This window comes from Ovis canadensis, chromosome 10 (assembly GCF_042477335.2).
Source record: "Ovis canadensis isolate MfBH-ARS-UI-01 breed Bighorn chromosome 10, ARS-UI_OviCan_v2, whole genome shotgun sequence".
Taxonomy (NCBI): Eukaryota; Metazoa; Chordata; class Mammalia; order Artiodactyla; family Bovidae; genus Ovis; species Ovis canadensis.
Genome location: NC_091254.1, coordinates 67,474,348 through 67,496,735, shown reverse-complemented (window position 1 = coordinate 67,496,735; position 22,388 = coordinate 67,474,348). Strand labels below are relative to the sequence as shown.

Here is a 22,388-nt window from a genome sequence, read left to right as displayed (position 1 = left end):
ATGAAGAGGGAGGTAGAAAAAAAATACAAAAAATACAAAAATACATATATTCCAACCCTCTGTGCTGACATCAGGACACATACCTTGCTGTCACCACACACAACTTCAGCCTCCATATCCGCACTGCTGTGCAGACTTAATTCTAGATGTCAGGAAGTCAGGGGAAAGCACGCCCCAGCATCCCCTAGGTCTCCACATGCATGAGCAGCATCCTCGCCAAGCATGGTCGTCCAGGCTCACCATCCAGCACTCTGAGCCAGAGGCAGGCGGGGAGAGACGCGGGGTTTCAAGAAAGACAAGGGAGGGTGCAGCTCTGTGTCTCCAACTCTATGAAGCTCTTCCATGAGCCCCTCAACTCCCGCAACCCTGCCACACTATACTTGGACCAGGCGCAACATAAAGTTGCTTCCCATTTCTGACTCCATCTGTTACATCACAGAGGTTTTCTTGAAGCTGTAAATCTCTAAGTCTGGGACACGGAATCAGAAGCTGATCAGTCAGAGACTTAAGTGTACACCAACTGAACTGGTAAGGTCTTGAGGCTGCACTTAAGGTCACCTCGGAAACATTTACCCATTATTTATACTGACCTTAAAACCCATTTCTTGGCCACATAGGAAAGATCTGAGCATATCAGATACCAAAGCAGCATACAACCTACCTCCTCCGTTGGTCCTATTTGGCTGCTGATCTGGAGTCTGGACTTGAGGTGAATAATACTGTTGCTGCTGGTAATTATTCGAAGGAAAATACTGGGAACTGGGGCTCCTCCTACACTCCCGAATGCTGGAGAAAGTCTGTGAATGGGGTATTCCTCTTTGGAAAGGGGAACATCTTGGAAGACGGGGCTGAGGTGGTGGCAAATGATCAAACTCCTCCTCATCCTCCAGGCTGAATCGATCATATTCTTGATCACTACATGTCCCTTTTTTTCCTGAATTCAGTGACACACTGGAACTGTGTCTCGACACGGATGCTGAAGTAGAAGCATAATCTTGCCTGAGACCTGTAAGAACAACAGGAAATGCTATTACCTTAGGAGGCACTGCAGTTTGGCTTAATTATCGAGTTCTAGTTCATCAAATACTGCAGGAAAATTCACACCAAGCACACGATTCAAATGGAGACCCTCTGTCTTGCTCTTAGTTTACTAAAACCCAAGAAAATAGACACATTTACCTACCAAACAGACAGCTAATACTAGACTATCCTGTTTTAGGGGGAAAAAAACCTGACCTAATTCTAGGGATGATTAAATACATGGCTCTCGTTCATCAATCAGTGTCTGTCAATATCCCTAAGCAATTCCTGATGAAATCTGGAGAGATGCTTAGGAAGGGTGCTTAGGAAAACCTATTCATCATCATTAGGAGCAGTTAACTCTGAGTTAAGACAATTCAAAGAATCAACTCTCTGCCCAGGTAGGAGCTCCTTCTGCTCCCCACCCCAGCTTTCAAAGTCAAAGGAAAGTTCAAAACCTAAGGCACAATATTTTCTTAACAAGGTCACTTCTCTTGTTCTTTTTGTTACTAATATTACCTTTTTGAAAGCATGCTGACACTTCAAAACTTCAATCATTTGGGGTCATCCTCAATGACAGTCATCTAAAAATAGTCAACCTGCAAGTCTCTGCTTATTTATCTCATTGCCAACTCACAACTTTTTTTAAAGCGATCTGTGCCTGACTACTTAACTTCTGAGGCTGACATCTCATCTCTCAGCTACCTATTTTTTTGAAAGAGTTACTGTCAGTTTACTGTTACAAAATATAAAATGATCACTTTTCCTCTCAAAATGTTATCTTATTAAATCCTGCACAAGCAATACAGTGTTTCTCATAGTAGCCTTACTCAATTCTAACAGCAGGAAACTGTTTTTGCTCAAATGATACTTGGCTATCTCTATTTATGTTGGCCTGAGAAGCTAACTCCAAAATAAGCTGAGCCCAGTTCTGTGATCTACATCTTCTTCTGCCTTTTGATACCATTAACACCATGGAAGTCGTTCACGCTCAGATTACTTGCTGTAACTTTACTGCACAACCGTTTCCAATTATCCCCTAAACTGTCCCATTTCTAATTATCTCCTCTTCCATAATTATCTATCTTTAGAAGTGTATGTTTTTTATTGAAACATAGTTAACTTACAATGTTTTGTTACCTTCTACTGCATGGCAAAGTGACTCAGTTATACATGCACAGATACATTCTTTTCCATTAGGGTTCATCTCAGGGTACTGAGATAGTTCCCTCTGCTATCCAGCAGGTTCTTGCTGTTTATCCACTCTATATATATTAAAAAGTTTGCATCTGAGAAGGCATTTTTAGTTGAATTTTTATTAAGATAACTGCACACTCACATGTAGTTCTTGGGAATAATAGAGATTTTTTTTGTGCATTTTGCCCACTTTCCTTTGATGGTATCATTGTGCAAAATCATAGAATAAAAGGACAACTAAAATACTGGCAGTATACAAACCCCTCTGATTTAGATTTTCCCAGTATTATTTATATGTATGTACATGTGTTCATATTAAATTCTATACAATTTTATCACCTGTAGACTGGTATAACTACCACCACAGTCAAAACTGCGACAGGCTCCCCAAATCCCTCATGCTGCCCTCTTAGAACCATGCCCACCTCCCTCCTGAGAGCCCACATCATGTCCCATGTCCCTGAGCCCAACAGCCACTACTATGCCATCCATTTCTAAATTGTCATTCAAAAATGTTATCTAAAGGGAATTATACAGTATGCAACCTGGGGCATCTTTTTCACTCAACATAATTCCCTGGAGATACACCCAAAATGGTACGTCTAACAGAATTTCTTCTTTCTTCTTGCTGAGCAGTACTCCACAGTATGGAGGTATCCCAGCTTGACGGACCACTTATTATTGAAGGACATCAGAGATCATTCTGGTTTTTAGCTATTATTATAAATAAAGCTGCTAGGAGCATTCATGTACATGTTTTCTGTTTTTGAACACAAGTTTCCATCGTTCTAGGATAAATGCCCAAGAATACGATGTGCTGGGCCTTATAGAAATGGCAGTTACTCTAAGAAACTGGCAAACTAGTTTCCACAGTGGCTACACTGGCAATGTTTTTACATCCACGTATTTTGGCTGGAGTATATCTCAATACTGTACAATGGTCATGAGGCTGAGAAGCACTTAATTAATTGCTCCTCCTCCAGAGTAGGGCGGTATAAGAGAAAGAACAGAACTGTTTGCCCATTACCTGGGGGAGAAATGCCTGAAATCTTAGATTTCAAGTAGAAGCCTCTAGTGTAAGACATTTTCTAGTTTAAAAAGAAGGACATACTTTCTTCTTGCAGACGAGCCATGATCTGAACATCTGTGAGGTCCTGTAACTTGTATCCCATGGAGATAGAATCATCTTCCAGCTCGGAAGTACTCAGCTCACTGTCTATGGATGACTGGGGACTGAGAGGGGAGCCCCTGGATGTGTAACCTGAAAATAAGGAAACATGTTTGTTATTAACTCTAAAGAATGGATATCTGTATGTGCTTTACATTACAGTTCATACATCAACAGTCAGCAAATCAAGGCATTCTCCAATCAAAGGACACAGAGTGGTTGATGGACATATTAAAAAAGAAAAAAAGACTCCTTTGTATTTTTCATAAGTCACCAAAAAAATGACCAGCACACCACTGTGACAAGACAATGGCAAGACAATATGCATGTTTTCACATGTTTGTAATTCGCATACACAAAACCACTCATTTTCTGTTTTTTTTTTTTCAAAGTGAGTTTTCATAGTTCAAAAACCACTCTCTGCTGTACACTACAAAAAACTGTCAAGAAGGCAGATTTCAGTGGATTTTACATACATGTATTTTTTACCACCATAAGACAAGAAAATTCAATACTGCTAAACCTGCATCCTATTAGCTTAAGTATATACCTACAGGCATTAAGATGCACATGCTGTACACTTCCAACTAATACTCAGACACGCTTGTTGCTGGTAACAATGGATTATATATTTTAAAATAAATTTTAATCTGGTACATTTTTTAAACAGGTGCAAACAGCAGTGCCATACATGGATAAGAATATCACACATAAAAGGCACATGTCCACACAAAAGCACATACAAAACCTGCATAAACCTTTATCACTCTATCTGTGATGACAGAGTCCTCACAGGAGACTACAAGTCACTCAGGAAAGTAAGTAGTGACTTGAGATAAGACAACCAAGGAAGGAAGGACCCAAGAGAGAAAATTGTAAGAATGGAGTCACACCAGTGCTCAAACAATGAAGGAAATGTTGAGACGGCCATCACATAAAACTGTGACTATTCTTTCTACATAACCTTGACTTAAAAAGCAATCAAAAAGTTTTTAAACAAGATATAAAAGTCTTACAATCTTCAACCATAATGAAAGTACCTCTAATTTTGTTCAACATTTAATTTTAAAAGCACATTTGGAAATACATATATGTAATATATACATTTGATAAGGAGGGAAAGCTGCCTGCTATACACAATGAAGAGCAGATTAATGATACCAAAGTATAAATTAATGCTAGCCTTTTTCGTACCCAATGTAGGTGTACAGCAAACTCCCCATTGTGACAAAATTACCCTCAAGCTTTTCAATGAAAGGTGGATTATTTTTTAAGCTGTGTTTGGTGACCAATTCACAAAGTAAGCAGCTAATCAAGAAGTTGAAATATTACCTGTTCTTTCAGGTGTTAGTATTGCTTTATTTGAGGTTTTAGAGAAGCTGGGAGTATTAATGCCATTGCTATAAGGGCTGAGTCTTGCCACAGGACTATAAGGAAAAGCCAGTGAGACATTTGAAGGGAAGAGACTTCGCCATCGGCTGGCTGTCACAGAAGCAGAAAATAAACAGCAGCAGTTAGCTATACAGAAGCAAACATGGACTGGTCAGAGAGAAAGAGAAGAGGTCAAAAAAAAAAATAAATAAAGAGACAAAGCAACTTTTCACTCTTAACTGACTCATTTATCTTAGGGAAAAATGTGTAAAAATGGGCTATTTGTGAATAAGGGTCCTATTTCTACCACCATGAAGAACAAATCAATCAGAAGCACCTTGATCACAGTCAGTATGTCTATATAACAATGAAAATTTGTCTTTCATTTCCTCATTATGAATGTTTTGTTTTTCTATTTCTGCACAAAAAACTTAAATGTTTTAATAATATAAAATGTTAAGGTCAAAAGAAAAACTCAAAGCAATTTATAATTACAGAAACAGTTCTTTTAATATTAACTGTTAATGGTCCTATAGTTTTTTCCTCAAGGTTTATTTTCAACCCATTTAATATTAACAAATGTTGATCAAAATATTTTTATGAAAACTTGTTCGTGGATTATGGAAGAAACTTAAAATGACTACCGCATTTCTGAATGGGCTTGAGGCCAAAACAAATTTTATGGAAAAATGATCTATAAAAATAACACAAGGGTGTATATACACCAAAACTTACTGACAGTTATTTTAGATAGCAGGCGTAGAGATAACTGATAATCTGTTGGATTTTTTTTTTTTCATAAAAAAAATTTTCCAAATTTTCTGCACTGAACATGTTATTTACATAACTTTTAAAGGTAGGATTACACATATTATTAATTTAATACTATAAAATAAGGAAGAAAGGAAATGGTAACCCACTCCAGTATTCTTGCCTGGGAAACCTCACAGACAAAGAAGCTGGGCGGGCTACAGTCCATGGGATCGCGGAGAGTCGGGACATAATTGAGCAGCTGAACACAGACACAGAAAGGAATGCACCTGCATGAGCAGGTGATCTAACTGTACATAATCTCACATGCCGCAATTAACATATTTCCCTCCCCCAAAATTCCCAGGACCATAGGATCATAAAAACACTTTAAATTGTAAAAAAATAAAAAAAATAAAAAAAACAAGTCACATCTAAAATCACTCCCTCTCTCTTCATGGAGTACAGATTCCTGAGCTAGTCAAAACACACTTTCCTAAAAAGCAATCACTTAGATGTATACTAAGTGGATACTTAGTATATATAAAAGCAGGATAGGAGGGAAGAAATAAAAAATATAAATTATATTAAGTTTCACTTTGAGCAGTAACTTGGTTATATTTGCTGGAAATTTGACAAAACTTGAAGAAACATGTATAAAAAGGACTGCTCTGAAACGCACTCCCTAGGACACTTTTAATGAGCGATGCTAATGAGCAAATAGCTGAAAAGTGTTCAAAAATGGGAGGCAGTGGGGTGGAAAGGAAGAAGCTGTGGGCTGTGGGCAGGCAAGAAAGTTAACGAGCTTCAATCCCAGGGCTGGTGAGGTCCTTGCAAAATATCACCAAGGTTATTTACAAGAGCAAAATGCTTCCTGTTACTTCAGGAAGAATTCTTGAGAAATAGTAACATCCCATATGAACAACTACAGAAGTACCTGTTCCCTATGTAGATGAAAGAACTAGCTGAGGAATCTGCATTCAGCAATTCTGTTTTCAGAATCCACACTTTTCAAGAACTGGACTCTGCCAGGAAGCCACGTTCCTGGTTGACACCAGTCATGACCCTTATCTAACATGCAACTCTCTGGGGGTTAAGGAGTCCTTCCCAACCTGCCCAGAGCAGAGATGTGCAGAGCTGGTTGGTATTCCCTGCCCTAAACCACCAGATATGTACACTGAGCCCCAGACACACTGAGAAATAGCAGTTAAGATACAATACCCACTATGTAGTTTGTCTCATACCTTCAAAGTTTCTCATTAACAATTCTGTATTAAAGAAGAAAGAAATGCCCAACTGCTCTTTGTGACTGCTCACTTGCCTAACAGATGATGTTACATCACACCAGTCTGATCACTCACCAGATTACAGTGACTGCGTGTTCTCACCCACAGATGCAAGCGACAACGCATCACAACTAAACAGCATTCATTACTCTGCACAATGACTTCTGTGACCCAGCCACCCAGCATAATGGCACAGTGATTGTGGCTATGACAGCAAGATCCCAACTAAGAACACAACTAGCCATCTATTGCGAGAAAGAAAGCTCTGCATTGTCCTCTTGGCATGGAGGATTTTAAGAAAAGGGAGGAGAACTGTTGCGGAGGCAAGCAAACAAAACAATGATGTTGTATTCGTGCCCAAGGTTGTGGTGCAGGAGGAGAGGGGAGTTGAGTGGAAGCCGCTGCTTCCTAGTTATTCTTCACTCTGTAGCTGAAGAACTGAACAACTTTAACGGGAAGCATTTTCATAGAGATTAAAAACAAACAAAAGAACTTTTCATAAGGCAGTTTTGCTTTTCCCAATTAATTAATGGATTTTCTGCATATAAGGATGTCAAATTATTTGAGAGGCTTGCTATGATGATCAGAATGACCCTAAGAATCTATGTTTGGAAGTGAGAGTTGGATGGTAAAAAAACCCAAGTGTCCAAGAACTAATGCTTTTGAACTGTGATTTTGGAGAAGACTCTTGAGGGTCCCTTGGACCGCAAGGAGATCAAACCAGTTAATCCTAAAGGAAATCAGTCCTAAAAGCTACAACACTTTGGCCACCTGATGCGAAGAACTGATTCATGGGAAAAGACCATGATGCTGGGAAAGATTGAAGGCAGGAGGAGGAGGAGATGACAGATGATGAGATGGCTGGATGGCATCACCAACTCAATGGACATGAGTTTGAGCTAGCTCTGGGAGTTGGTGATGGACAGGGAAGCCTGGTGTGCTGCAGTTCATGGGGTCGCAGAGAGTCAGACATGACTGAGTGACTGAAGTGAAGAAAGGAGCAAGACAATTTTTTGATGAAGGCCAAAGTAAGTGATAATTTGGCCTTCTGAACAGCTAATTTTCCTATCTTCCTACTCCAGAGTTTTAAGTAAAGGGCTTCTTCAAGTCAGATTAAACAGACTTGTTTGGCAAGTCTTGACTTGGCAAGTCATTCATCCCTAAATGCCTAAGTTCAACTTTCTGCCAGAACACTTCTGTCTGCACCCGTGTGGTCCTACAGCCACTTCCTTGATCAATACCCTGGCCATCTCTTGCTAAAGCAGCACATCTATTTCTCTACAAACTTTCAGCCATCCACGCCGCCCTCAGCCAGCCTGCTCTGAGCATCACCCGCAGGCTTGTGGCGGTCACCGACCACTTTAACCGCTCTCCTCCTTTCTCACGTTAGTGCAGTGGCTTTTCACCAAATACAACATCTGGAAGGTAGTACAGATCATCTCACTCGTACCCTTATCCACTCTCCTGCACCCCATGGCCCACATCTAAAGAGTTTCTAAAGCTTTCTTGTTAAGAATACAATTGGTGTTGGTTAACCTTTCAACTTTGCCACCTTCTATCTAATAAGCATTTTCTATTGAAATAAACGTGACAAAGTATCAATACTAAATTGTGGATGGATCCCTCATCTTCCTAGAGAGAAGCTAGTTTGAGTGTCTAATGGCCTATCAAGTTATTTTATGTACACCTTCAAAGTTATCTAACTTCAAAAAATAAATTACACTCTACCTGTGAAGCTATTTTTTATACATCATTAAGCAAAGTATGACTTCCTCTGCAAAAATCAATTTGATAAATGCTCCAGTGGTGATAATGTCAAGAAAAATCATAACAGATAGGTAATGGGACAGGTTTAAAAAAGAATGTAAAGATTTTAATTTTCCACACTAAATATTCCTAACAAAAATTTTTCCAGAAACAATGACACTCCATATCTTGATCATCTTTGCTTAGATTCATTGTAAATATTTGAATTTTTGTTGAATATATATATATATCTATGCATATAATCAAAATCTAAGAATTCAGCATGGCTTAATTCACATAAAAAGAATAACTGATCTAATGTGAAAATCCTAGTGATAATCCTCAAAAGGACAGTATACATCAACCTAAAAAAGTTCAAAATAAAGTAATGCTCTACTGTGGGAACCGTCATTTTCACACTTTCCCCTCATTACAGACAGAGCCAGCTGAGTACCTAATACAATGTCCAACACATAAACTTTGACTGTGGTTAAAATCTTGGCAACTTCACTAATATTCCCCTATTTCAAACCAGTCTACCATTCCTCCTTTCACATCTAAATGATTCTGCCAACTTTCTTAAACCTACTATAACTACAATTTAGTGTATCTTTGAAGACAAAGGTGAGTTGAGACATGTCAGTCCAGCTTGAGACCGGCTGAAGCTATACCTGTAAGAGCACTTCCTAGTAACTGCTCAACTGCATCACACGTGCAAAGACATGAACAAGAGATGCATATTCAGGGAATGGCCAGTGTTAGGACAGAAGCAAAGGGAATGTGGAGAAGAATCGGGGCTAGAGACAGTGGAAGGATCTACTTACGTCCTGTCACAGGCAGCAGGGTTCCCCAGCCTCCAGGATCTAATGCCTGGTGATCTGAGGCAGAACTGATGTAATAACAGAAATAAAGTGCACAATAAAGGTAAGGCACTTGAATCAAACTGAAACCATCCCCCCATTTCCAGCCTGTGGAAGACAAAAAGGTTGGGGACTGCTGGTATACAGTATTGGCCTTAATATTCAACTAGTGTTTTGACTTTGTAAAGGAGAAAGTCATGACCAGCTATGCTATTTTATGATGGCATAAACAGCCATACAGATGATGCACTAATTGGGTAGAGACTGATGACTGCAAGACGGGTTAGGAGGCTTCATAGCGGAGCTGGTAGAGACCTCACAAGGTACAGTGACATCTAAGCTCAAATGGAGATACCTGGTGGCTCAATGAATACAGGGAGCAGAGCAAAGAAGGAAGGCAAGGCCAACACCATGGATTCTAAGACACAGATGTCATCCACTAAAATGGGAGAGATGAGATAAGCATGCTTAAGAAAAAATGAACTGAATTCAAGGACATGCCTACATGCTGGTGCTCAGTAGAGTCAGAATTCAGCAGAGAGGGCTAGAGACAAAGAGACCAGAGGACATCAACAAGTAACTTAGGTGAAGCCACAGGCATGAATGAAAGCACCCAAGGAGACTGTAAGGAAGGAAAAGAGAAGAGGCTTAAGGAAGGAGCATTTAAGTGTGAGAAAGGGAGAATGAGCAGAGGAGGCAGGAGACGAAGGTGGGTTTTGTGGCCTCTTATCTGTAAATCAGAAGGCAACAAACGTGCTGAGAAGGCAGAGGCTGGAACAAAGAATCTGTGAAGTAGTAATGACCTGGGACAAGTATAAGCTATTATGTAGGCGAGTCTGGACAGCATCTCTCTGGAAGAAAACTAATCTCAACAGGCAATCCTAAACAGAACACATGACATTAGCAAGTGTCCTCTTCATGATTCTCTAAAGGGCATTTATGTCCTATTGGGTTACGATAGTTGAACTGTGGTGGTTGTATTATTCACAGAAATGTCAAAGTGACCACTTGTTATAAATAGTAAGGGAAAAAATAAAAACTCTAGTGACTAAAGGTTATTTGCCACTAGGGAATTTGAGAGATCCAGGGTACAATCTTAGTAAGAGGAGTTAGATGTGAGTTTGGAAGGGCTAGATGGCTGTGTTCAATGCCAACAAAAGTCAGAAATCACAGCAACAGGCCAACGCAAGAACTGGCAAATGTTTTCTGTAAAGGGCCAGCCAGTAAACACTTCAGGCTTTGCCACCATGAGGTCTGTGCTGCAACCACTCACCTTTGCCCACTCTACCATCATGGCATTAAGCTAACCACAGAGAAAACACACATGAGCGACTATGGCTATGCGCCAACGAAACTTCATATACACCAAGGGCTGAATTTAATAGAAAATATGGGTCATGAAATACTATTAATTTCTTTCAACCATTTAAAAATGTGAAAGAGGCCATACAAATACAGGTAGGAAGCCAGATATGGCCATTATCTACCAACCCTTGGGCTAATAATACACATACCAGTTTTTTAATATTCCCTCTGATAAATATATAGGATTAATATTCTAGTGCAAGGGTACGTCAGAGGTTGAGATGTAACAGTGAGGGCCGATAGCATGCTTCTTCACTGTCATCTTTTCCTAACATGTTGTAGTAAAGACACACAAAAGGCTGAAAGACACTGGACACCAGAGCTCCGGTCTCCATTTTGCCAGATGCTAGTTCTCAGATCTGGAGCAAATCTGTGTAGCATCTTTGTGTTCCTGTGTTCTCGCTGGAAGAGAAGGTGTGATCATCGGAGGGTAACAGGCAGGGCTGTGGTGAGTGTGAGACAGAAGTTTGCAGCATGTGTTCACAAACCGCAGAGCATTTTTTAAGGAAGACTACAGAAAAGGAGGGGTGGCCTGTGAAGAAGGCTGAGCACCAAGGAATTGATGCTTTTGAACTGTGGTGTTGGAGAAGACTCTTGAGAGTCCCTTGGACTGCAAGGAGATCCAACCAGTCCATTCTGAAGGAGATCAGCCCTGGGATTTCTTTGGAGAGAATGATGCTGAAGCTGAAACTCCAGTACTTTGGCCACCTCATGTGAAGAGTTAACTCACTGGAAAAGACTTTGATGCTGGGAGGGATTGGGGGCAGGAGGAGAAGGGGACGACAGAGGATGAGATGGCTGGATGGCATCACGGACTCGATGGACGTGAGTCTGAGTGAACTCTGGGAGTTGGTGATGGACAGGGAGGCCTGGCGTGCTGTGATTCATGGGGTCACAAAGAGTCAGACACGACTGAACTGAACTGAACTGACAGAAAAGTGACAGCGAGTTGGGGCAAAAACATTTTATTAAATTCTGAGGGAAAATGTCCTAGAAGCTAGGTGGAAGAAAGGAAGAATGCAGAAGTGATCCACTTTTCCTAATACTTAGGCAGTTTAGCCTCGCTTCTCAAAATGATACGTATGCTTTTTACATTATAGCTCATTTAAATGAGTCCCCAGGCTTAATCTTTCCTCAGCTGTTACCAACTCAAACAAAGTACTGAATCCTGAACCTTCAACAGTTTGGCCAGGATAGGTCAACAGTTCTCACTTATTTACCCAAAGACTATCTCAGAGGAAACAAATGTCCCAAATGACACATTTTCTAAGAAACCCTGTTTCTTCAAAACCACAGGCTCCTAAGTCATATCTCTGACTCTTAAATAATGTTGTTCTTTCCCATAGAGTCTCAGAAGGCAGAGGAAAAGGAAGCAAGGAGGGATTCACACGCACTCAATCCCTCCTATTTTATCCTTTCTTTTATGCAACAGGTAGGCAGCCCTCAGGGCGTCCCAGATGGAGACAGTGGTAAAGAACCCCCGTGCCAGTGCAGGAGACGCAACAGGCACGGGTTGGACCCCAGGTTTGGGAAGATCCCCTGGAGGAGGGCATGGCAACTCACTCCAGCATTCTTGCCTGGAGCATCCCCACAGTCAGAGGAGCCTGGCGGGCTACAGTCCATAGGGTTGTAAAGAGTCAGGCACGACTGAAGCGAGTGAGCACACAGGCAGCCCTCGGTTTTAAGCCAGGCTGAAGATTTCAACTATACAGCCCTTACAACACCAGTTACAGGGGGCTCCAGGATCACTGAAGGGCGGGCGACAGAACTCTTCTCGTATTGGCAACAGACCACAGCATTTTGATCCAAGCCCACACGTCACTGGGGCAGGAAGAGCTCTGTTTTCACAAATCATTCTCTCCAGAATAAACTTCCTAGGTGATCATATTACAGCTTTATGTATCCACAGTCCGCAGAAATGCTTGGCACACAGATGCACTCAAGTGTTTGGACTAAGCTTAAACATGGGAATTAAAAACCCTGGGGAAATGCAGCATTTTACAGGTTCACTATTACAAACTGACTGCGCAGACAGAGGTAAAGGTTTTCTGGACTTAAGCTAACAGGATGTAAGCATTGCCGACTTGGCTCCCACCTGCGCCAGGCCCCTGGAGTAGTAACATACGGCGTGTGGCTTATCTGATCCACTGTTATTACTTGGTGGACTTCAGTGGCATCCATTTCTCCATGGCCTGATAAAGAAGCATATGGGATCTAGGGGGTCCTATTGCTACTCTGAAATAGGTGATCATTAGTGCTCTTTCCCAAATACAAAGTAAAGAGGGTCCAACTCATATGCATGTGCCAGGGGATTCACAGAGAGGTTAAAGACCTAGACGATGAGGTCCTTAACTGGTGCACTCTCACAGGCTGCCTCATCAGAGTCAGTTGCTCCTCACACCCAAGTCTCTCCCTCTTCCAATTACACCTAGAAAAACCTACTAGGTTAACTTGAATCTTTTCCGACAAGTTCAGTTCATTCAACCTATGATGACAAATGTAATGATTTAAAATTATATGTTTTATACATAAATACATATACCTATGACCCCAGAGCATGCTGATACTCAGTATTTAAACTTGTAATTATATTCAAGTGTAATAGTTTATAATTTATAAAAACATGACTGCCACCACTAAGTAACATTAATGAAAGAGTTCATTTAAGCATATAAATAATCCCTAAAGATAGTCAAGAAAGTAATTTCAACATTAAGATTTAAAATGTATTAGATTTGAAAGGAACTAAAAGATGTTGTATATTCCCAAAGACTGGCAGATAAACGTTTAATACTTGTTGAATACAAGTTACAAAATTTCACCACGAAGGAGCATTAGTTAATATTTATTCTGTAAGGACCAGTTTCATAATCACTCTTAATCTGAACTTCAGAGATAAACTAATGTTGCTGGTTAAAGGATTCATCATCACGATTCAGGCATTAGGCCTTTGCTACTTTTCAGACCCTCACCAGTCCCAAGACCACATGCTGAACACTCTTGTCTCGCAGCTACTACTGGGTCCTTCTCAGGTCTTCCCTAACCAGGACGATGGTCTACAAGTCAAGCTGGCAAAAGAGGGCTGGGAAGAGAAATTCTGTGGATTGTCAACTTGTTTCCACTTAATCACTGGTCAGAACTGAAGATAAGCTGCCAGCTTTAAGTGCAGCTTTAAATCCAGTGTTATCCGGGGCTGGAGTGACCTCTACAGCTTCACAAGTCATCGTCATCATCAGACTTTCCATCTGCAATTAACAGGGGAGATTAAAAATAAATCTAAACTTGGTAGTAACTAGACTTCAAAGGCATGTTTAAAAATTCCCTTGCAGAGAAGTCAGTTCCCTCCCCAGGTCTGATTGCTATGGCTTACATCAAATTTAAGGACAGTGAAGATGGCCACAAAATGTGAGAAGAGGGCCTATGTGAAAGTAACAACAGAACTGCGAAGAACAAGGGGAAAGAGTGACTGAAGGCTCTGTTGGCACGTGGACTGCACACAGCTGTTCTCAATTTTGACGAGAGCCAAATCATGACAGCTGGTCAGAACAGTTCGCAAGTTCTACACGGCAGTGATGAGCAGGGAAGATGTTACAGATTCTGAGGCTATGAAGAAACAGGCTACATGACCTCACGTCTGAATACGGTGAGTTCCCCCCAACCAACACTAGGGACAAACTGAAAAGAAAGTGTTAGTCGCTGAGTCGTGTCTGACTCTTTGTGATCCTATGGACTGTCAGCGCACCAGGCTCCTCTATCCATGGAATTCTCCAAGTAAGAATACCAAGAGTGGGTAGCCTTTCACTTCCCCACAGGATCTTCCCCACCCAGGGACCAAACCCAGGTCTCCTGAACTGCAGGTGGAGTCTACCACTGAGCCACCTGGGGGAGCCCAGATAACCAGTAAGAGTCTTTCTGGCCATGAACACGTACAGTCTGCTGAGAATCCAAGCCCAGGAGGCCAACAGACAGCACCAGTAGACGTTCCTAGAGAGAAGAGTGCTAGAAATGGGTTCTGTACCATCCTGCCTGTCTAGTGTCTCATGAGCTGGGGTACTCTTCTGTCAGGAAGGGGCACAAAACATGTGGCCAACATTCCAGTGCCCTAAAAGGCCTCTGACCTACTAATCTTGAGCGGTGGTAGAAAGGAAACCTAAACAGCCAAGTTTTGACATAGCAGAAACATTTTTCGGCCCTAAAACCAACCACCTCCATGATTTTATTAAAATATCTGCATGGAGAAGAACATTAAAACATACACAAAAGTCAAAAACAGATCCCTTTTCCAGGACTGTTGCTTTGGAATTCCCAACAACTATGTAATTCACATGTGAATACAACTTTAAGTAGACAAACCACCAGCTTGTTTGTACCTGACTCCCTGCAGTGAGAAGTTTCGACATGTAGGGCATGCTCACCCTCTCCAACCTTTTATCCACAGATTTGATGGTTCTATCTCAATGTTGTCAAGGTTTCCTGTGAATTCGTTCTGTGCTAAAGCTGGGTTTAAGGTTACCACTGGCTGTTAAGCCATATAAATGTGGCATTACAGTGTTTTGGTGTAGTAAGTACCATTAACTGGAGAACTGAGCATTGTCAAAGGCCCCAAGAGAAAAAGCAAAAAGAGAAGTAATTGTTTGGCACTAGACCCGAACATCGCCAGCCTGCAGAGTCAATTCGTTTTCTTGTATTTCTTGCCTTCTTCTAGGTCATCTCAGTGGCCAATGTGTTTGAGAGCTGATCCATCTTTTTCCCGGTACTTTTTCCATCATGAAAATAAGGTGCATAAAGTAAAATTTTCTAAGTCTTCACAGATCCGAAAACTTCTTCCCATTGTCTCCATAACTTATTATTTGCCTGGGTACAAAATTACAGTTTGAAATGAACTTTCCCTCAAAACTTTAAAGATATGTTGAAGAGAACTTATTTCTTCCTTAGCACATTTTTAGGATTTTCTAGTTAACCCTGGAAAATCTGAATTAAACCAGGATGTCAAGATCTTTTTTCATCTATCCTAGTGTACACTGACGGCTTGTCTTTTTTTCAGCTCAAAGAGAATTTCTTCCGTTATTTACTGATTCTTTCTTCCTTTAAACTATCTGTTCCCGTTTCTACAACTGTTAAAGATGAGAGATTCTGGGTCTGTCCTCCAAGTGCCCTCAGTTCAGTCGCACAGTCGTGTCCAACTCTTTGCGACCCCAAGAACTGCAGCACGCCAGGCCTCCCTGTCCATCACCAACTCCAGGTGTTTACCGAAACTCATGTCCATCGAGTCGGTGATACCATCCAGCCATCTCATCCTCTGTCGTCCCCTTCTCCTCCTGTAACTTCTCTCAATTTTCTCTTTTGGGGAGATTCCTTTGCCTAATTCAGATGAGTGGCTTGGTTCTTAGCCCTCTCCATTTGTACTTCAGTACTTTTGAGAAGTTAAAATGGCTAAAAATAGTAATACTTTGACCACTGCTCTTCTGAGCAAGCTGTTCTTGTTTGAAAACTGTATTACCCTCTTAAATAGGAACGCATTGAGCTCTCAATTCCCATAGTTACTTCCTCCTACAAAGTCATTGATCTATTTTGTTCATGTCTTAAGTTTTCTCAAAACACAAGTGAGACTTGACTGCTGGTTCATTATTTATGAATAAAGACTAAGTTAATCTGAATACGTAACTAGCATGAGTTTCTTCTGCACTAGTATAGGTATTACCCCAAGCTGCCTCTAAGAAAACAGACAACAGCCACTACGTAAACAGGTGGACTGTTCCATAAGCAAGCTCCCCACAGGTGCCTGGACAGAGAGCAGCAGAGGGGCTGAGATTCCCAACCACACAAAGGAAAGAGGTCTCTCTCTGAGGGGAGGAAGGTGGAAGGAAGGCTTTCAGAGTTCCTCCAACACTCCTCCTACCCGCTTCTTCAGTCTAACACCTGGCGTCACCTCGAGCTCTACCTCTCAATCAGATCTCTCTGCTTCCTGTAAGAATACATACCTGGTTTTACCCTGAAGATGAGACACCCCACCACTTGTGGTCATCAGCTTCAGCACACACTAGCAACTCCTACTGCGAGAGTATCCTCTTCCTGATTCCACTTCATTATCCAAAAAAAAAATGCAATGAAAATGGAAGATCATACATGGTCACACTGCATGTGCACACTTACACATGTATATGAACACACACACACACACACACACACACACAAGATGACTAAAACCTGAATGTCATATGATTTATACTTTTAAACACTCACCCCAGTTCACTGAGCTATACTCTTACAGCTGTAAGAAGTGGAAAAAGACTACACTCACAAGTATTCAACACACAGTGGCAGGAGCTCCAAAAATCAAACACATGATACTTGCCATTATATACTAGTTTAAAGCACCATGTATTATAAATACATGAGACTATCAATGCCTTGTATTTTCAAAGTCAATTAAGCACAATGCAGTGTTTGGCCACATTTTAAACTCCTGCTTCTCACAGGAGGTCACACAAGAAATTCAGGATGTTAATGAGAGAAGCAGAAGGAAACATTTTTAAGTTTAAGCTAAAGGGACAGGGAGGCCTGGTATGCTGCAGTCCATGGGGTCACAAAGAATCAGACACAACTCAGCGACTGAACAAGTTAAAGAATTATCTGAAGAAAATGCTAAAGCCTAATTTTAACATGCCAAAGAAATTTCAAAAGTCGCTATTTCAACTTTCCAAATCTCGCCAGATTTCATGAAATGCTCAGTCATGTAAGCCAATTTATACAATACCTTGAAGATTTCCTGCCTGTCCAAAGTCAAGCCACTCCTTTGCCTAAACTATTCAAACGCTTCCCGACCATCTCGAGAGAGTCCAGAGTCCTCGACCCTAGTTTCTTGAGTCACTCAGCTCACGTGTTCTCTCTTCACTTCCCTGAGCTCCACTCCCACCACGAGGGTCTGCCAGGGCCTCTTACATCACGAGCCTCGTCCCGCCGCAGGGCCTTCCTACAGCAGCTCTTGTGGTCTGGGCTGCTCCCTGCCCTCCTCCCCTAGTATCACCAGCCGAACTTTTGCTGAGGCTCTGACATGTCACATCCCCAGGAAAGCATTTCCCGGCCATACCCCCTCAGGGCCCTGAACATCACGATGCTTGTTTTAAGGCAGGGGCCCCTACCTTTGGGATCTAACACCTGATGATCTGAGGTGGGGCTGATAATAAAGTGCACAATAAATGCCATGTGCTTGAATCACCCCAAAACGCCCCCAGCCCGGTCTGTGGAAAAACTGTCTTCCATGACACTAGTCCCTGGTGCCAAAAGGGTTGGGGAACAGTGGTTGAGGGAAAGGAAACAAAGAGAACGAGAGCTGCAATCCGTGTCAGCCGTCCCTTGTACAGGATCACCATCTCCAAAGGCCAGACGGACAGTTCATCCCACTACTGCACCCTCAGCCCTCAGCACTGCACCTGCACCGGGCAAGTGCTCCATACATTTAGTTCACGATTCAGCATCTGAATCATCTCTGATCAAGGCCTAGTGTCTCAGGAAAGGGGTCTACAAATTCTTCCAGAAACTGGCTGTCTCGTAAGCGGTCCCAGGGCTTCCCTGGTGGCTCAGTGGGTAAAGAATCTGTCTGCAATGCAAGAGATGCAGGTTCGATCTGAGGTGGGGAAGATCCCCTGAAGGAGGAAATGGCAACCCACTCTAGTATTCTTGCCTGGGAGACCCCATGGACAGAAGCCCTGGAGGGCTACAGTCCATGGGGTCGTAAAGAGTTAGACACAAAGGAGGGGCTAAACACACAGAGGCCCCAAGAGACAAGTATGAGCACCTACCAAAAGAAAATTCTATTGCCATAAAGACAAGTGCAATCAATCATCAAGAGCTGCGCGAAAAGCAGTCAACAACTGCTTTGGGAGAATCTGTTTTGTTTTTTTCTCCTTAGGGTAGATAACAAAATAGCATATCAATTATGTCTTCATTATAACAAATGTTATTACTGTCATGTAAGTTATTGCTTATTTTAATAAATAAGCTTATTTCTAATCATGGTAGAAATGCAAAACAAAACTAAACCAAACAGAAACACATGCATAATTGGCAAAATAAAAGCAAGGGCAACTGTTTAAGAATGTGTGGCAAATGACATATCCATGTTGCTGGATATAAAGGGACGGAAAGTGTATTTCATGGGAACACAGTCCCTATTAGTGTGTTACTTCCTGTACTCAACATCCTTCCCAATAACGAGGCACACACACTGGAGCTATCCCAAGTCCCAAAGCAGAGCGAGGCAGTGATGGAAGCACATGGCCGTGATGATGCAGCTTCGATTTCCAGCACACAGAGGTAACAGCAAATGTCAAGAGACCCTGTCTCCATAGAAACATTTTAGTGTGATTCCAGATTACTTCTCCAACAAGAAAGGGAACCCTTTACGAAGCTTACCTAAAATGAACTGTATGGACTCAGTTTTAATTTTGTCTTCCGAATCCGACAGAGCACCTCAAGACTGGAAACATGAGCTGATGGAGATAGCATCTCAGGCCACGCAAGGAGAAACTGGACAGGCTCCGGGAGACAGACACTCGATAAGGTTCTTAACGTTCAATTTGTGTGGCTTTTGCTAATGAAAAAGGCCACCTTCAGAGCACTGGGTTAGCTGACAACTTCCTTCTTCACTGGCTAAACTTAGAAACACTCCATCATAACAACTAAGACAAGAATGGGAACTGATGTCATATGAAGATAAGAGGAAAAACTCTATAAAGAAGCAATATCTCTTCTCTCTTCACATTTGCTTAGGACATCTTCCCAGGGGAAATGAGAGACAGTCACAGGGAAACATGACCCAAGATGGCTAGGTGTGCAGGGTGACACTGTTGGTGAAAACTATACCCATGCTCAAGTGTGACCTGTCCTGATTCAATAGCTGTGGACATTCAAGAATCTTAAGGCAAGATAAGCTTTTATTAACTGGCCCCAAATTAACTGAGCCACACTATTGGGTGTTTCATATTACTTAGATAGATTTTTTGATCGTTACTTGGTTATTTAACGTCCCAGTCTCATGACATAGACTTAACAAAAGACTCTAGATTAGCCTTATTCCAATTTAGGATATCATGTGAGTTAATGCTACCCGTGAAAGTTCTATGAGTATTTGTTGTTTATATTCTAAGGGGTGGGGGAAGTGGGCAAGAATGAAGACAAGTGTGTCAGAAATGGAACAGAGATCTAAGAAAAGGGATAAAGAGGCCTCTTGAATTTCCTACTATTACTGAATAAACTATACTTGTAAAACTTCCATTTGAGACCCCTAGCTGTACCAAGTATCTTTATTTATAGGTAGAGAAAACAGTCTCACTCCCAAAGGAGAAAAAAAAAACAAACATTATTCACTGTCTATCAATAGCCAAACCAAGGGGATTCCCTGTATTTTTTGTTTCACTCTCTAAAGAAAGAACTACATATTAGGAATGTGTCCATACATTTACATAGCAGTTCCCATTTTTCAAACTAAGTTCCCATTCAGCATCTCCTGAAGTCTCTCTAACAGCCCTGTGAAATCTGTTAGACAGCCCCACTTAAAAGCAAGACACTAGAAACGCATGACAGGCCTGACTACGGAGTTAGGTAGGGCTGCTGCACTGGGAAGCGCCACACCCGCTGGACCAACAACTCTTCCACACATCCCTTCATTCAGCCGTGAACAGTGTCTATTACACGCCAGGTTCCCTTCTACAGTTGGTAAGGCCAACAGAACAGAGTCCTGTCCTTCGGCAATTTAGATACAACCCTGGTCTCAAAGAAGATGGTCAGTGATGTTTGTTACGTGAAGATGCTGATGGTTCAAGAGAGAGACAGAAGTCTAAACAAAAAGAAAAACACTTTATGACTGAATTACTTGAGACTTCTAGAATACATGGCATACACTACTCCATTTGACCATGCATGCTATTTTATAAAGTTTAAGTTAAAAGTGTAATTTCTGATGCCAGTTAATTAGCTGTAATGATTAGCTATAATTACTCCAATAAGAATTCTTCAGTATGGAGGATTAACTATGATTTCTTCTCTATTCTCTTACAAAACCACCATAAAACTGCAGCTAACCCAAGTCTAAATCCACATGGAGAAGAGGAGAGGAAATATTATCAGACTAAGAATCATTTTATTTAGAAGTTTAAAAACCAGACAAACATAAGGTGATGGACACAGTTGGGTTTCAACATTCTGACGGTCCACAATGGAGGATAAGTGAACAAGGGCCTGGTAAAGCTCTGAAACTGAAGGTACAGGTCCCAGAGGGTACGGCATTCTACCCTACCCTACCCTACCCACAGGGAGTCTGTGGTAGCAGACACAAGATGACTGAGGCAAAGTGTATGGGAAAAGCACTAAAACCCTTAGGCTCCCTTTCTGGCTCATGCAGCTGCTCCTCTCCTGCTTTATCAAAGACAGGTTTCATCACTTAACCTGAAATACAAAGCTGCTAGATTTACAATACTTCACACAAACAAGTGTGCCTTACGAAAAGACAGGGGGATCAAGAGACTGTCTGTGAACTAGCTTGTAAACTCCATGAGGACAGACTTCAAATATGTTATAGGCACTTCTGGATCCCCATCACCTGCAATAGTGCCCAACACATAGCAGGTCCATAATAAATACGTGGCAAGAGTTTAGCAGATGCGCTTTTTAAATCTTCCAAGAAAGTAGAATACGCCCTGCAAAAAAAAAATCAAGAGTAAAAAAAAAAAGGAGAAAAATATAAAATCTGAACACCAGTCTAGGAAATTCAGCATCTGACTAAAGGAGTAGCTAGAAAGATACAGAGTAAACTGGAGGGGAGGAGTGATCACAAAGACGCAACACATGAAATTTTGCAGAACTAAAGTTTCCAGATTAGAAGTGCCCGCTGTCTAGCACCAAAAAAAAAAAAAAAAAAAAGGAAAATACCAGGAAGAAAAGACTTTAAATATTCAGTGTACTTTAAGCAGAGTGATCAAAAATGAGAACGGTACAGGACTTCAACAGCAATCCTCAAGCTAAAACATAATGTGACACTACCTTCAACTGCTGGAAAGGGTTTCTAACCAAGAAATCTAAATGCAGCCCAAAGAACAATCCAGTGTAAAAGACAGGTCCAACAGAGTCACTTTCAGACATACGACATTTTCAGCGTTTACCCCCCCCCCATATCCTCTATCCTCTCCTGCTCCCCACAAAAGCCAACAGCAGAGTACACTTCACTAAACTAGGGAAGTTAAGTAAAAGGGAGTCTCCACTATTAGCAATATGATGCAGAAGACACGATGCGGAATTCCCAGGATGAGGGCCAAGGAAGTCCCACCATGATAGATGCGCACAGGCCTACGGAGAACAGGTAAGGCTGCGGGGAGAACGGAGGCCGCTACCCGGAGAAGAGTTAAACCTCATGTAAACCCTTGGTGGGCATCCACATCTAACCGCACTGGGAAGGTTTCATTTGGAGAGTCAGAGGATAATTAATTACAAAGGTCACTAACTCTAGGAAAAACAAAGTTAAATAAAACAAAAAAGAAACAATGATAAAATACTGCATGGCTTAGATATGACTCTTGCTATCATAATCAGTATTCATGTATCCTAAGATTGGTAAAAGCTACATGGGAG

General features: G+C 41.5%; 1 protein-coding gene across 3 annotated transcripts in view; it reads right to left on the bottom strand.

Annotated features, from left to right (window-relative positions):
- Positions 1–22,388, bottom strand: part of SLAIN1 (SLAIN motif family member 1) — a 52,224-nt gene that overhangs the window by 10,057 nt on the left and 19,779 nt on the right. Inside the window, exons 1-4 of one of the 3 annotated variants that reach the window (XM_069602358.1) lie at positions 17,521–17,618; positions 16,745–16,844; positions 3,329–3,478; positions 662–1,006 (exon numbers count right to left, since the gene is read on the bottom strand). In XM_069602358.1, the coding sequence (XP_069458459.1) occupies positions 662–1,006; positions 3,329–3,389 (406 nt within the window). In that variant the 5' untranslated portion in view covers positions 3,390–3,478; positions 16,745–16,844; positions 17,521–17,618. Of the gene's footprint in view, positions 1–661; positions 1,007–3,328; positions 3,479–4,717; positions 4,868–16,744; positions 16,845–17,520; positions 17,619–22,388 lie in introns of those variants that run through there. The other 2 variants (XM_069602355.1, XM_069602356.1) reach the window with 2 other exon arrangements.